Source organism: Anopheles bellator, chromosome 1 (assembly GCF_943735745.2).
Source record: "Anopheles bellator chromosome 1, idAnoBellAS_SP24_06.2, whole genome shotgun sequence".
Taxonomy (NCBI): Eukaryota; Metazoa; Arthropoda; class Insecta; order Diptera; family Culicidae; genus Anopheles; species Anopheles bellator.
The window spans coordinates 33,878,099-33,893,526 of record NC_071285.1 but is presented as its reverse complement, the minus strand read 5'-3'; the positions used below and the strand labels follow the sequence as shown (position 1 = coordinate 33,893,526).

The 15,428-nt window shown below is 49.4% G+C and overlaps 1 protein-coding gene across 1 annotated transcript in view; it reads right to left on the bottom strand.

Moving 5' to 3' along the window:
• The window catches only part of LOC131205975 (sodium-dependent nutrient amino acid transporter 1), a 31,743-nt gene extending 16,370 nt beyond the window's left edge, over positions 1-15,373 (bottom strand). Inside the window, exons 1-4 of the mRNA XM_058198305.1 lie at positions 15,298-15,373; positions 14,894-15,061; positions 5,421-5,728; positions 2,290-2,838 (exon numbers count right to left, since the gene is read on the bottom strand). Of these exons, the coding sequence (XP_058054288.1) occupies positions 2,290-2,838; positions 5,421-5,453 (582 nt within the window). The 5' untranslated portion in view covers positions 5,454-5,728; positions 14,894-15,061; positions 15,298-15,373. The remainder of the gene's footprint in view (positions 1-2,289; positions 2,839-5,420; positions 5,729-14,893; positions 15,062-15,297) is intronic.
• Positions 15,374-15,428: the final 55 nt, after the last annotated feature.

The following is a 15,428-nucleotide window of genomic DNA, read 5'->3' as shown; positions in this document are numbered from 1 at the left end:
TGGAGATAAAACTGGTTGAGTGTAAAATTGATATCACCAGCTTGAATTTGGAAAAATAAATGATTTACAATCCAAAATTTAAAATGGTCTGGTACAAAAAAACCGAAAGTACCAAATTGATCACTAAATGTGTTCCAGTAAGTGGCCATTCTTAAGCAGAAGGGAGTAGAGGGCAACATCACAGGATACGAAATATGCTTCAACTGTTTTGCCTGAGTGACTTAAAACTCAATTAATTCATGCGGTTTTACATTAGATGACGTTATTCACCCAACGTAACAATTTTTTTTTATAAAACAGGTTTTTTGTGTAAACATTACTTCAACATGAAAAAAGTGCTACCGAAAGCCATCGTATTTTAATGAATGTTTATGGAAAACAAGCTCTTGCTGAGAGAACGTGTCGGATGTTGTTTGCGCGGTTATTTTTCCTTTTGTATTATAGAGACTTTGAACTGTAATAGCCTACAGTTTAAAAAAGCGGTGATGTTAGCTTACAAGACCAAGAGCGACGGGGACAGCCAAAATCGATTGATGATGAAGAATTGGCAGCATTGCTCGATCAGGATGCACATCAGATGCAAAAAGAGCTTGCAGAAATGTTAGGAGTTGACCACACGACCATCATCACCTGCGAGTTTCCCACACGAGTTTCCCATCACCTGCGTCCCGGCGGAATGATTAGAAAAATGTCTTATGGGTTCCATACGAATTGGAAAAAGCAGACATTGAAAGATGGAAAACAATTTGTGCATTTCTGCTTGCGCGGCTGAATATAAAAGGGTTCTTGTACCGAATCGTCATTAGTGATGAAGAGGCGAGTTTTTACAAGAATCCCAAGCCCAAAAAGGCCTGGATACAGCTTGGCGAACCAGGTCCATCGCAACCAAATCGAAATATTCACCGTGCAAAGGTTATGCTGTGCATAGGTGGGATATGTAAGGCGGGCTGTACTATGAGCTTTTAAAACTAAATGATATTATTGATGGACAACGCTATCGACAAAAAATCATGCCTTTGAAGCAAGCATTATCCACAAAACGATGAGCATCCGCCGAATTCGTTAGATATTGCTTCTTCGCAGTACTACTTGTTCCTTTGAATTAATAACGGCCTTATGAAAGTATTGAAACATGAATCTCTGATTGGATCGCTTCTAAAGAAGAGGAGTTCTATCGACACGAAACCCGGGAATTGCCTGAAAAACGAGAGAAAGTAGTAGCTAACGCAGGACAATACCTTTCATTAAGGTTTTGTGGCATTAAGGATACGTTTTGTTGTTGTAGTTAGGCCACAATTGTCGAATAAAAACAGCATGGATTGACAGCCTTAATATTTTAGCAAGCTTTTCTTCAGTTTTAACCGGCCTCGTGACGTTTGCCCTAGACAAGTCTTTAAAAGATTGACAAACCGTTCAAAGATCGCAAGACTCAAATAACAAACAAGTGACAGACTAACCTTCAAGTTTGCCCTCATTAAGTTTCACAGTTTGGAGCTGGGAGAGCTAAAGCTACAGACTTACGCAAAGATCAGATTCTACCGACACAACTTTTACGCCAAAAGGACAAAACGCAACGCATTACCGAAAGAAAGATAAAAACCGAATCCCCCGATTTGGCAATTCCAGCAACTTATCGAGGGCTCATTAGACCCCCCCGCCATTCCTTGAAGGTAATTAGGCAGAAACACGTGTGATGCGCCATTTAATTGCGGACAGCTCCGTGGACCGAGGTTCTGCTGAGCGGTTCAACATCCTCCTCCTAAATGCGTGCGGCAATCAGCTACGGGGGGCCCCGTTACTACGCCGCCGTAAGCGATGCTTGACGCTGGTCAAATCTGCCGTATGTTGCCGGGGGGCCCCTCAACTAGAACGCAACCTCCGAAAAAATTCACGACGGTAGGTCTTTAATTGTTTCACTATTTCCAGCGGCATCAACGCCCGTGGACCGAGTTCTATGAATAAAAGATTCACAGTGGCGGGTGCGGGCCGCCAACTAACGGAACCCCAGTCCCGTAACCGGGGGGGTACCGTGGTCATCGCTAAGAACAATCGCGGAAGGCCGCAGGACAGTGTGCAGCCTCCACTAATGCGCCGGACCGAGCCGGTAGCCGAAAAGAACGAATTCTTTCTCCCTGTCACTCGATGTGCCCCCGGGGCGGCATCCATCACGGTCGTCAGGAACCGTTGGCAGACCGACGGAGGTGCACTCGAAATTTTCGCGCAGTCCACTGGACTGTGTCCACCGGGCTTCCGCCCGCTACCGCGGAAGACGGTACCCAGAGTACGTACCTGTTTGTTGGACTGATCATCGCTCGGTGCCGCGGTGTTGGCGCCCGCTTTGGTAGAGATGAGCTTCACGGTAGATCCGTTCTGGATCACGCTCGAGTTGTTCGGGTTGGTCGGCGAGGACAGATAGCGCAGGTCGCTGAGCGTCGGGATGCCGGCCGTCGTCGTTGCGCCCCCCTCGGGGTCCGGCTGCTGACAACCGGCGCCGCCAGTCCGCTGGTGGCGCCGGTTGCTGTTGGTGATCGTGTTGGTCGTGTAGTTGTTGAAGGACGTGTTGGTCGTCCAGATGGGAGACCCGGTGGCCTGCGTGTAGGAGTGCTTGCGCTGGCGTTCCATTGTCAGATTCGCTCCACCATTCGTCATCCGCTCGTTGCCAGCCTGCTTCGGCCCGCCGCCTCCGCCACTGGCCATCGTCATCGCTGGGCCACCGTTATCTAGACCGTTTGCCATCGATTTCTTTCGCTCGGACGTGAACGAAATGGTCCCATCGGAGAATCGGTGAAACGTTAGGTTCTCGTCGGACAGGAATGACATCGACGTTACGCTGGAGATCTGCAATGGAACAACACCAGCCCGATTAGAGCTTTCTGTTTTTGTTTCTCTGCCACACGACCCGGTTGAGTGCCACTTCCTTCAGCTCATCTAATGTTTGCTTACGCTCGCTTCACGCCTCAGTCCTTGATCAGCCTCGATTAGGTGCTGTGAGCACGTGTTAAATGGATCGGTAATCATGCGGCCTGCACCATGTTCTCCATAAACACTAGACGCAACACTAGGTAGTGCTTAAAATCTCGACCAGCCTCACTGGCCGCGCAATGCGTGCTGGTACAGTTTCGATCGCTGCCAATGCCGATCAGATCTCGACCGATCGGACAGTAAATCGTTCACGCGGAAGGAACCTCGATGTCGACGATGCAAGCAAACTGATCGTTACATCGCCGGCTTACAGCGCCGGCAAACTGGTAGTTAAAGATCGCTGGCTGAATATTCATGCCGCCAAATCAATATCTTGTTGCACTGGCCAGCCAACACGAGTTTTATCCCATTTCCCCAGTTTCGTTCTGTGCCGGCACCATTCGCGAAGATTGTCGACAACGGGGGCGCCCCTGAGCCGGAACCGGGTCGGTAGTGGGGCCAGGGGGCTTCCTTCCTTCCCTCGTCAGTCCGGGCATCCTTTTAGTGAACAGTAGGACCCTCGATGGTGGAGCAGAACTTCCGAGCACGGAGAAGTAATTTTCATATAACCGACAGCGTAACCTGGAGCACGGTGACGCGCACGAGACTCTAGGAAACCGCTAATTGAGGCACTCGTTACTTTCTAAGGATTCACCGGTGGTGAAGCACTACGACAGCGGCCTCGCCGAACGAATGGTGGGAAATTGCATTTTAATTGCCGGCAAAGAAGCTCGAATCTAAATGACTGACTAAACGAGTCAGCAGGATGCAGATTAGCCGGTTAGCAGCAAAGATTTCTGATTAACTGTGCAGTCGGAATCCAATTTTGGGCTCCATCTGTTCTGTTGCAAGAAATGTGTTCGGCACCAAACAGTGAAACGCCCAAGCTTGACAGTGGCGAGCTTTATTCTAACTCTGATCCTCACTCTGCTAGCAACCGAACTCGACTCCATCGCATCGTACCTCGAAAGTTCCTGAAATCGATTCAATCGCTCAGTGAGGCAAATTATCGCTCTACACGCGCGTGCCTAACATCGGGCCACTTGCAATGGGATCAACGAGCACGGAAGCATCAACGGGGAAAAGCGTGCTTTACACGGCCCTGTGGGGGCCTTAAGCGCATAAAGAGGGCTTCATCGGTAGCAGCAGAGCATGTTCAATATGTCGTCCGCCGTGCGGTGCGGTCATTCTCGTATCCGGGGGGTTCCGGCTCGTTTACCGTGAGGCACACGGATCGAGCACTTCTGGTAAAAAGTGAAACTCGAAATCGATACACGACGCACGCGGTTTGCGGTGCGGCCAAAGGACAGTCACACCACCGGCACTGATGGTCGGTATCGGCGCACAAACAGTGGATGAACCGTGGCAAATCGGATGCAAATTTCACCGCCACCGCTTTGGCCACCACCATCGGCACCTTGCTCAAGACGCCGGACGGGGGCCCGTCCCCTATGTCACGTCGAGTGTACTCTCCAGACCGGAACACTGAGTTTTCCCCGGTGGACCGTTTTTTGCCTCTCTCTCCCTATCCGACATGCAAACGGCATGTTGTGCACTCTAAAAATCTAATCAAACTCATCATTTTCGTTGTTTCCACACACCGATAAAGGTCTCTCTGTCCGCTGTCGATAGGGAATTAAGCACCTCTCCCTCACGCTTACCCCACGAAGCCCTCGCAGGGCACCGCGTGTTTTGGAGGGTTTCGGAGTAACACGTAACACCGGACGGCACCACTGCCGAGATGCCGAGCGCAACGTGCGGTGTGTTGTACTTTGTAGAAAGCGAAAAGATACACTCCATTTGGTTCGGTTTGTGTGTTTAATGAAGCTAAAACCGGCACTCAAGTCCGACGACGGTGGGCAGGCAGGCGGCAAGCATCGAAAACAAACCCGTCCCGTCGTACAAAATTAAGTGATAAGCTGATACGAGACCCCAAGTAGGAAGGTGTGTGCGGCGGAGTGCCGGTCGGAGCATCGTTGCATCAACACACCATCCCCGGCTATGCTGGCGGCGGCTGACCCCATTCACAGGCGGCGCAAAAGGGTTTGAGCCCGGACGACGGCGATTGTTAGTTAATCGGTCCGCGACCTTAGCCAGTGCGGGGAGAGTAGAGTGCACTTTTCACACACCTCAGGCCCCGTTTCTTCTCATGCCGCGCAGTGAGGTGAGGTGTGTTGAGAAGCGTGCCAAAAATCACGCCATCACAACCCGCGATGGTCCTGATAGTGGCGCGGCACGTGCCTTCCTAGAAACGTCCGGGACTAGTGCTTCAAACTGCCAGCCCAGCCAGCCCTCGGGCGTTGGGTGCACGGAAACGCCACCCACCATGCGCATGCGACGGAATGCGCCCTCGCCTCGCTGGAAGGTGAAGGTGAAATCTGCTGCAACATTGCACACAAAATAAAACAGATCAACCGAGTGGCACAAATCGATAACACGCGGGGGGGGGCGAAACTTACCGATTGTTTTGGCTCCTTATTTTTCCATTTCATGTTGTTGAAGGCTCGGGCTCCTCTCGAACAGGTTCGTACCGGTGGCACTCACGCGCACACGAAAATCGAAACCCCTGTCCGCGCGATTTCAGAAGGTTGCTGGGTCCGTTTTTACTACACGGCCTTTGCCTATTCGTCACTCGGCGGAATAGCGCCACCGTTTCACAGTTGGTTCACGCGCACAGCACGCACTTCACATCTCCGAGTTACGGACGCGGTCGCCTAGGAACACATTTCCGAGCCGGCGGATTGTACCGATTTCCCAAGCAGCATTCCTAGAAGTGGGTAGAAATTTAGAGACCTTTGAGCAATGTGGGGGGCGTTGACGTGAGCTTTTTACGGCCACCGCTGGTGTGGCCGCGAGTTTGCAGCGCGTGTGTCCACCGCCGTCACCACCACCTCCGTTTCCTAGTGCCGCCGAACGGCCCTCACGGGGATTTCTTCGTGAACTGGAGCGCGGGGAGGATCGTCTACCGGGACGACGAGACGGGGACCAAATTTTTCCCAGACAATAGTGACGACGGCGGTGGCTGCTGTGGCTATCGGTGGTCTGAGTCCGGAGAGGTGTGAGCAAACTAAAGGGAGGAGAAAAAAGCCACACACAACAATCCCGGTCAGTTGGTTCACACCGTTGGTCCATCACCGGGGCCACCATTGCATGATTAATTCACTCCTCCGTTCGGAAACCCAAACACCTTGTGAGGCCTATAAAAAAAGGGTGTGTTTGTGTGGGGCACGGGGCGACTTGAGCATAAAAGAAGTTCCCACCGACCCCGGGGAGTTTTTGGCTGCGCCGATGACGACGGAGGAGTTGGTTGCATTCTCTCACAAACAGCAGTAACTATTCACTTACACCCCAAGAACTAATCCCAAACACGGGGCACAAAAACCTGTCGAAATGTTATGCCACGTTTTGTGCGATTTTCTAAAGCTTCTCTAAAGTTGGGATGTCTTGTTTGAGCTTTTTATTTCACGAGAAGCAGAAGCATTTGCTCGATCGATAACTGACCAGCGCGCGCCGTGGATTGGATTGGGGCCCTTGCTTTTTCTAACCCAATTTCCGCGGGGAAAACTGACTGACTGACTCGGTTGCCAACATTTATGCTCGGTCGGTGTCAGGTTAACCGTTTCTTTGCGCAATTGCATTGCATGAACAATAACAACGCGGATGGAGATGGGACCCTCGCTTCTTTGTTGTGGGAGATGGGCGGGTCCGGAGATGATGGCGCAACTCTGTTTTAATAATTTGCTCTCTGCTTCGGCCCCCAAGATGTTTGCTTCCGCGGCAAACAACACCACGCCGAACGCGGAAGTTTTCTGTGTCCAGCTCCAGGAGACGCCCCTCGATGGAATCGGCACAGCAGCAGCGGGCGCGGACGGGCCGCGGTTGATGGATTCATGGGTGGACTGTTGTCGTCGGGGTTGGGGTCGCGTCAAGGAACGCGCGAGGAACACGAACAACAACATGAATTAAAGGCAGTGTGTGGTTGTGGTGGTGTGCACATAAGCATATGAAAATAATGCCCCCCAAAAACCGGAAGGCCTCCGTGCCGTGTGAATAGACACGAAAAAGGAAACACTCGCGGAATCGATCCGACGACCCGTTAGGGGGGGCCCCTTCAATTTGAAGCCGTTCGGCAATGAGGTGTTTGAGATTTAGCCCCTGCGAGACTGCGGGTCTGCTGTCAGGGGAAGCACCAATTACGCAGATAACGCGCTGCCCCTTTCTTTTGTTTGCCATCTTGGGAAACAATCGAAATCGCAACACTACACCCAGAAGATCACTTCATTTGGTTACCGAGCGTTTCCCATCGCTGAGCACGTCTGGTAAATCGAAAGTAAAAAATGTTTGCATTTGTTCAGCCGGTAAAATAGCTAAATAACGTTGAGTTACTTACTGCTAAAAAATAATTCCATAATCAGTCAAACTGTCGGCAAAGAATATTACGTTTGGGGGTTATGCGTCATTCGCGCTATGCTGGGCGCCAAAAAAGGACAGATTAGAGATAGGAGCGGCAATTATTCATTTTCGAAGAAAATGGGCCGATGATGTCGCCAGACCAAAAATCCGCACCAAACAGTCACTCGTTTTGGGTGCATTGGCTTCTCTTGTACGACTTATAGATTTTCCGAGCCCCGAAAATGACAATTTGGCTTTTTAACGTTACTGAGGTTGAAATGAGCTTTAAAAAGTTTTTTGAGTTGAAGACTCACCACGTTGGAAATAAGTTTTTAATATTTCCCAATTTTCTGCTAGCGTATATTGTCCCATTTCGTAAATTTCAAAGTGGTTACTATATGTTTACAATTTACAGAATGAAGTTTGACGTTTTAAAAGTCAAGTAATCGGTAATTTGAATTCCAAACACTAGAGGCATCACCCGGCATTTTCATGCATTGCATAGAGTAGGAATTATTTTAAAAGTAATGACATAGATTTAGAAAATAAAGAAAGACATTCCCGACATTTGTCGACCGCAGTAGTAAGATTGAACTGAACATATGAAGTCGATGGCTGGCGATGGTTGTCAGTATCGACTGTATGTTATAAAAATGAAGCTGCATATGAACATATGAAGTACCAAAAGTCAGCTGCCACAAAACACAAAGGCAAGTAATGCTTGCCGATTATGATAAGAACGCGACCTTAAAACTGGTCTTAACTTAAACAGGTCTAGGAGCAGTCCCGAAATATAAGGATTCAAATTTTACATTCCGACGCCGACGGATTGATCGCTGTCTTCTTCGAATTCCGGTCAGCTGAACGGCCGATAACCGAGCGCATATGATCACGCGCGCAAGAGACGGGGGGTTTCACATTTGATTTCGGCGGCCGATTGCCATTAAAACAATGGATAATAAGGATGATTGGTTTCCAACACTGGTGCGTATTCGAAGAAACCACGGCCGCGCCGTCGGTAAGTGTTAAAGGAAATGAAAGTAAAACTACCGATTTACATGCGGCGTGCGGGCCCGGGGTGGAATCGGGGGTGCGATTTTTCAGAAACGGACACAGAGAGTGTGAGCGTGTGTGTGGCCAGCAAGGTGGCCGGCAAATCACCACAGCATAGCACGGAGCCGATCGGATCAATCGAAGGCGGAGAAAGGATCATTAGCCCAGTGACACTGTGATCTCAATCTTTGGCCGGGCCCCGCGTAAGGCGGAAAACGCCTGACCTGCTATTGCGGCACGCAATCGATAAGCTTCGATTGAACCGACGGAAAGAGCGACTGTGGGAAGATGGTGGTGGCCACTGGCCATTTATGTCCGTTTGCTTCCGGCACAGCCTCAGTCCCCCGGTTGGGCCGGTGGTTCCGATTACGAAAAGGGGGTCAATCGATGGCGCGGCCACCGAAGAGAAAATAGCATCTCCCCATGTACGGTGTCGCGCGGTGGCCGGTACAGTTCCGGGCACGGTCGTTACGGTGTTGTTACCCAAAGCCGCGCAAAGTTGATAAAATCGTCAGCTATGTTCGATTTTGTTCTCGCCACATCCCGCGGTTTCCGGTTCGTTCCGTTCGACCTTGCATGAGCGAGCGATGGTGTCGGGAAACAGGTTGCCGTGTCTCGACGAGGCTGCACTCTATCGGTTGGTTCACTTTTTTCCGCTCGCGCGATGTCGATTAGACGACCGCGGAGCAAAAGGTGAGACATCATTAGCATCGTTGGCAGTGGTTGGTTAATGGTGCGAGAAGCGCCTCAAGCTTCGACCTAGAGCTGTTCGGTGGAGGATGCCAGAGTCACCGACCGGGTGATCGTAGCCCGGCTCTAAGTTTGACCAGGTCGAGTGACGCTTCTTGGAATGGCGCTAGCAGTGGACACTTAACTCAAATTTCACGTACCGGCGCTTGAAGCCATTCACGGAGGTTGCCTTTTATAAGAGACCTACAAGCTGAAGGAGCTTGACAAGGGAATCGAATTTAGTTTCGAGCTTTGGACTGCGCGCCTAGAGGACGATTCTAATCGATCGAATGTAAAAATGTGGACTTAATGTCCAGAACTTCAAGAATTCAGGCAGAGTCCACCATAAAAAATTGCTCACTTCTATTCATAATAAATGCCCGTATGCTCAACATCCAGCCTCAACCGGTCAACAATGAACATAAAACGTGTCCGATCAACTCCTATTGTTTTGCCATATTTTCATCTCGCACCCACTTCGCCAGAGCCCTTCCACCGTTCCCTGAAAACTGTCCGATCATTCTCGACATGCGACGACCACGTGATTGTGTGCGTACTTGTGGCGTATTTATTTTCAAACCACACGCACCCACACTCACATTGTGGCAGTCTCTGGAGAGGTGAAAACAATGGGCCTTTGGGCTCGAACCATTTCCCTCGCCGGGGTTTTGTGGCTGCTTGCGTGTGTGGAGCGCGACGACGGGCAATTCATGTGTATGTGTGTGTGCGAAAATGGACACCGCCACCACCACCCACCCACCCACAACCCAGCACCACCCTCGACGCAAGCCAGCTGATGAGCCGCGCCGCTCATTACGCGCGTTTCGAGCGCAGGTCGATTGCTGGGACGAGCGACAGACAGGTGAACCCCACGTCGCGACAAAAAATCCGTTCCGATGGCCACAGTCCGCTGAGCACCGTTTGCCGCCGTGCGTCCCACTCGCACCCGTTCCCCGGGCCATCAACGAAAGTCAATGCCGTGCACCGTGTGCGCCGCGGCGGCGTCGTGGGTTTTCACGCCGTTCTTCCAGCTCATCGCACACGCCAGGGGAGGAAACCGTTGACGCGTGAGTTGTGGAAGCATCCAATCGCGCCCCGCACGTGTACCGGAGCCACGGGGCGGTCGGCGGAGGCGAACCAACAACACCGTTTAACCTCAACCAGGCTGCCCACCAGCACACCCATCAGTGCCGGTTGCCCAACGACTAGCGCTGAAAATGGCGCGCGTGAGGCTCGCCCTTGGAATGAACTTTACCATAATTGATTTATGCCGAAAACAAATTAACAACAGCGCCAATCCTGCGTGTCGGGCCACATCAAGACGCGGAGGCTCATAAACAGCGTGCCTGCCGTGAGCCAAATTTCATTGACAACTTTTCAATCGGCCACAGGCCACAGGCCACAGGCCGCAACCAAAGCAAGGTAATTCCCTCCATATATGTATGCCTCCGCTATGTGCTCATCGTGCGAGTATCAGCGAGACAGGAAAAGTTTTTTAATTAGAAAACCCCAAGCTTTCCGTCTTGCAGCTTATCGGAGGTGCAGCGAAGGACACGACGAGCCACAACACTTTCTGAGGGCTTTGCACCTACTAGGTCAGCCTAGAGCCACCCAACCACGGTCTTATTTGCCACCGGTAAACGATTTCAAATGATCTAACCACAAACACTAGACCTCCGAGTCCCAATAATTGGACGAATTGCAAAAGAACTCGGGTTGGTTTACGCCGTATCATGTTGCGCAAGAGAACTGATTAACCGAAGCGAAAAAAGGCCAATCAGTGCTCCGCCAGCATTGAATTCATCCCAAGTGCTGAACCACTTATTGGCGGCATTATTTAAAAAAGGTTTCCCATTTTCCAGCTAAGATGAAGCCTAGCGTAATGAAGCTGAAATCATTGGATAGTCAAATCAGCAAACAACCCGTCACAGCGATCTTCCACCGACGATCGACACCGATTTTTGGACAGCAGTGGCCAACACGCAGAAGCACTAATTTATTCGTCTCACAAACCACCGGGGGTGACCGTACTCGCAGGAGTTGAGCGGGACTGGCGAAGGTCGGCGTTGTGGTTCATGACGCGACGGAACGCAACCGTTTCGAGCGACCATTTCCGCAGTGGCCCACGGAGTTTTCGGAGCGTTGGCCCCGTCCATCATCATATTCTGGCAGGCATGGGACCTTCCAATGACACGCCGGACAACGCGATCGTGAGGTGATCGATTCACACCCCGTACATATTTGGAAACGGAACAACTTGATGCATGTGCCAGTTACAACTCATTGAGCGTTTAAACTATTGCGAACTATTTTGCGAATGTGAACAGTAAAGAAATTAGCCGAGCGATTACTGAGGTATCATCGGAAGACACATTAGTGAAAGACACCCGAAGATGATCCTTCGAACGATCGTGACCGCCTTTTACCGTGAAGTGTGTTTACCATTTGTCGAATGCATTTGCATGCCGACATGCTAATTGCATCGATCCGTCTGTTGACTCACCGTACGGTAGCCTTCGAAACGGTCAGGGTGGAAGTCACGTTCCCGAAGAGAGGGCTTCGACACCCCTTCGAGAGCGACCGAAGAAAGTCCATTTTGGCTTTCCTGCACTCCCGGTGTTATGTGCTTAATCAACATGGAAGAACCAAGAGGCGTTAGCTATGCTGGAAGTGTTATTCTTCGTTACGCTCGCTGCCCCTTTCGGGAGGGATAGTTAGCTTTACGTAGCGAACCATCGTCAGCTGGGAATTAATTGGCTTATAAGTATGATGACCCTAACGAATAAGGTTATCCATCTATTTGAGACGAATAATTCGGGGACTGAAAAGCGTCGTGTTTGGGAAGATCCAAACGGTGACGAAGCTAAGTTCGTTCCAATTTTTAGTGTTTATTACAGAGGGTCAATTCACCAGAAACGTAAGTAAATGTTTGAATTTTCAATAACATGAAAAGGCCATATGTTGCGAAGGGTCCAAGTTAAAGTATGCAACTGGCCCCTTTGCCTTTGAGGGGATAATCCCGAGTGACTAACCAGCAGGATGCAGCACATGACCGGCTTCCGAACGACACACTCCTTCCTCGCCTGAAATTTCATTTAAAAGCGATGATGTAATTTGAGCGTTTTTATCAAAGTTATTGGAAGGTTGTTAGAAAAAACATTAATTCATCAAAACCGTACATGCATGACAAACCCAAGCTTCCCAAAAAAAATTCTGGTTTCATCATTCTAAACGTGCCGGAAGTGATGCATCGTAAAAAACACGCCACTTCTTCCGCGCTTCACAGCAGTGAAAATGGTGCGGGAATTCACTTTTGGTTTTTAATTAAATTCGAGCTGAGGTAGCAACCAGCAACGATGCAACTGAGCGAAGAAGAAAATAAAAACGTTCGTCGGCGCACAAGTTCTCCGTCGCATTGCAGCGGGTGAGTCAATGTGTGCGTGGTGCGCACTGTTGACTCTTGCACTTCCGGAAACCTGTTTCCCAAATGGTGTATTTGCGTTTCCCCCAGGCACACAGACTGTTTTCTTCAATTACTTCCCTCGAATTCGTAGCACTCCCACGGTGCAGCTACACTCGAGAGCCCGAAAAAACGCCGAGCTGCTTGGGGTTATGGTCGCAAAAGTGGTTACACCGACCGACCGCAAACAACCTGGTCAACTCCGTCGTACAATGACGGACGATACTGTGTTCCTGGTGAATAATTCATAATATCTTGCGTTCACGCATCGCATCCCACCACCGAGAGGACCGATACCCAAGGAAGGAACTGATGCGTTCAACTTAACGAAACCGTCTTCCCAAAGGAACACCGAGACAGCGACAACTTGCCGGGGCTATCCTGCCGGCCAGTACCGAACAGAGAACAGACACCGTAAAAAATAGTTCTTCAGCCCGAGAAACCGGCCATCAGGCGGCTATTTTGTGGTGTCCATCCGAACGGGACGAAACAAGACGGTCCGAAAAGTCAACGTGAGGAAGTCCCAATACCTTGTTACTGCTTCGTTCCGGGACCACCTGCAGAAGAGGAAAATTTTAAACAGCCAAATTTCATCCCTCGGAAGGAGTTATAACGCTCTACAAAAGTAGGTTTCATGAAATTTCAGATCATTCTAACGGAAGCGAAAGGATCTAGATTGTTTTTTATTTACAGAACTAACAACGTATCATTTTAAAAGTGTCCAAAGTATTTTCAATATGAAAAATACTTCCATATCTACGAGCTGCATGCAAAACTGCATTCAAAAGAGCGGAGGGAAATTAAATCCTCGGTGAAATTATGTCGATCACCTTCGAAATCGAATGGAAGTAGGCATTTTTCAGTGGCCTTTTATCCAGAATAATAAGAAGAAAGAGGTTTCTATCTTTAAGAAATCAGAATGCGTTCCATATTTTTAAAGCACCGGCGGCCTAGAATAGTGGTCTACTTCAACGGGGAAGGTGAATCGCCGCGGGGTCTTAATCTTATTACGATGATGAAAGGGGTCGCTAGGAGATAGTTTCTTCAATGAGCGGACCGTGAAGGTGTGCTGTGTTTTTACCAGTTTTGAGCGGAGAAAAAAACGTTACCGCACTAAGGAGCTCGGTCTTTGCCTTAACCGCTCACATAGAAGGCGGTAACGATGAGCGGGCAGTTGCAAACGGGAAACGAAATCCCCAGAAATTCAGGGATAATTGGGTTCATTTTTTATTCCCATTTCTCAGCACCCAAGGGTTTAAAAGTTTCAGCCTTGAGGATACGGTTTAGTTTTTGTCTACCCCTGATGGTAGGCGAAACTTACGATGTGTGCGTGCCTGTCGGTGTTTCCAACCACGGGAATTCCGAGAAGGATTTGTCCGAAGGCTGTGGAACGGGTGCAGCGAATTCAATCGAAACAATCCCAATTTAAAGCACCTTTCGTTGGGACTATCATTATTCGAGTTAGGCTGTTGAACCGAACATTGGCTCTGAGCACAGTTCCTGCATTTCCCTGCATCCCATCCAGTGATCTTGACACAATCCACGTCGGAATCAGTAACATATTGAAGAGGATAAGAGTTGATCACCTCGTAAAGAGATACGGCACACGGTGGTAAACACCATGAGATGACCGTAAATATATTTCATCGACGATCGACCGATCGTCGCCGCGTTAGTCGATAATCTGAGCAGTATCGATAACTCGTTACTAAGCGCGCTATAGACGTGTCTCAGTTTACATTGAGGTTGTGGGATGAAGAAATCATTTTTGCGGCGGCTTTAGAGCATCCTTCTGCATCCGTTCCGTTTGCGACGCGATAACCACAGAAAGCGTTTCTACGGCGGATGTACAACCCCTGAGGAGAGGTATTGGCGCATTTGAAAGCTTTCTGCGGTTTTCAATGACTGTCGTTTACAATCGTAGAAAATCGACAGTTTCCTGGTAACATCTTATCTCATCGCGGCCCAGAGATGCGGTTATCAGTTTTCTGAAGGTGAAGAACTTTGTCGACGACTCGAAAAACACACACTTGCACAACACTTGCCAGGGTTTTTTGTGTGCCAAGGGCTTCTTTGCACAGATGTTCACAGAGAGTCGATTGTTACTTTTGCCGAATCCGATGCGATGCGCAGATGTAGGAGAAAATAATCCGCACTACCCTTGGCTTAGACAGAAGAGCCACGGCTCAACATCACGCAATTATCGTAAAAATGGTTCCACTTAACCAGGTACACACGATCACCGCCAAACCGCGAAATGCCGCCAAACGCTTCGCTTCAAGAGAAATAAAACCTTACCACTTTCGTTACGACACGATAAACGATATTACACTGGGCACGTTTCGTTTTCGCTTCTCACGTTATAACACTTGTGCTAGAACCATTAAATTGCAGGATCGCACAATTGCACCGGACCCGTCGATGTTTGCCCGTCACAGATTCTCGCCCTTTGTTGACCGCTGCTAACTGGAATAGAATTTACCCATTTTGTTACTATTGTTCTTGGAGCACTGTTAACAAACATAAACGCACGCACGGCCAACGCACAAAACACGCAAAACACGTCGGATAAGTTCGAAAAGGGTTTTTCGATTTGTTCGGCGGGAAATTATCTCTCTCTCACACCATTGTAGCGAAATAACCACCTTTATGCCTGAATTTAATTTGCCTGATTTGCCTGAATTTAATGAAATAAGCCTGACCAGGTCGAAGCTACGCGCGGTTTTAACTCTTTAACTTTTAACGGATGAAACACAAGCTTGCATTTTTGTTTGAAATTCGAAAACAACGAAAACGAAAAAACTCTGTACTTTCTGACCGCCTGAAGATGTGG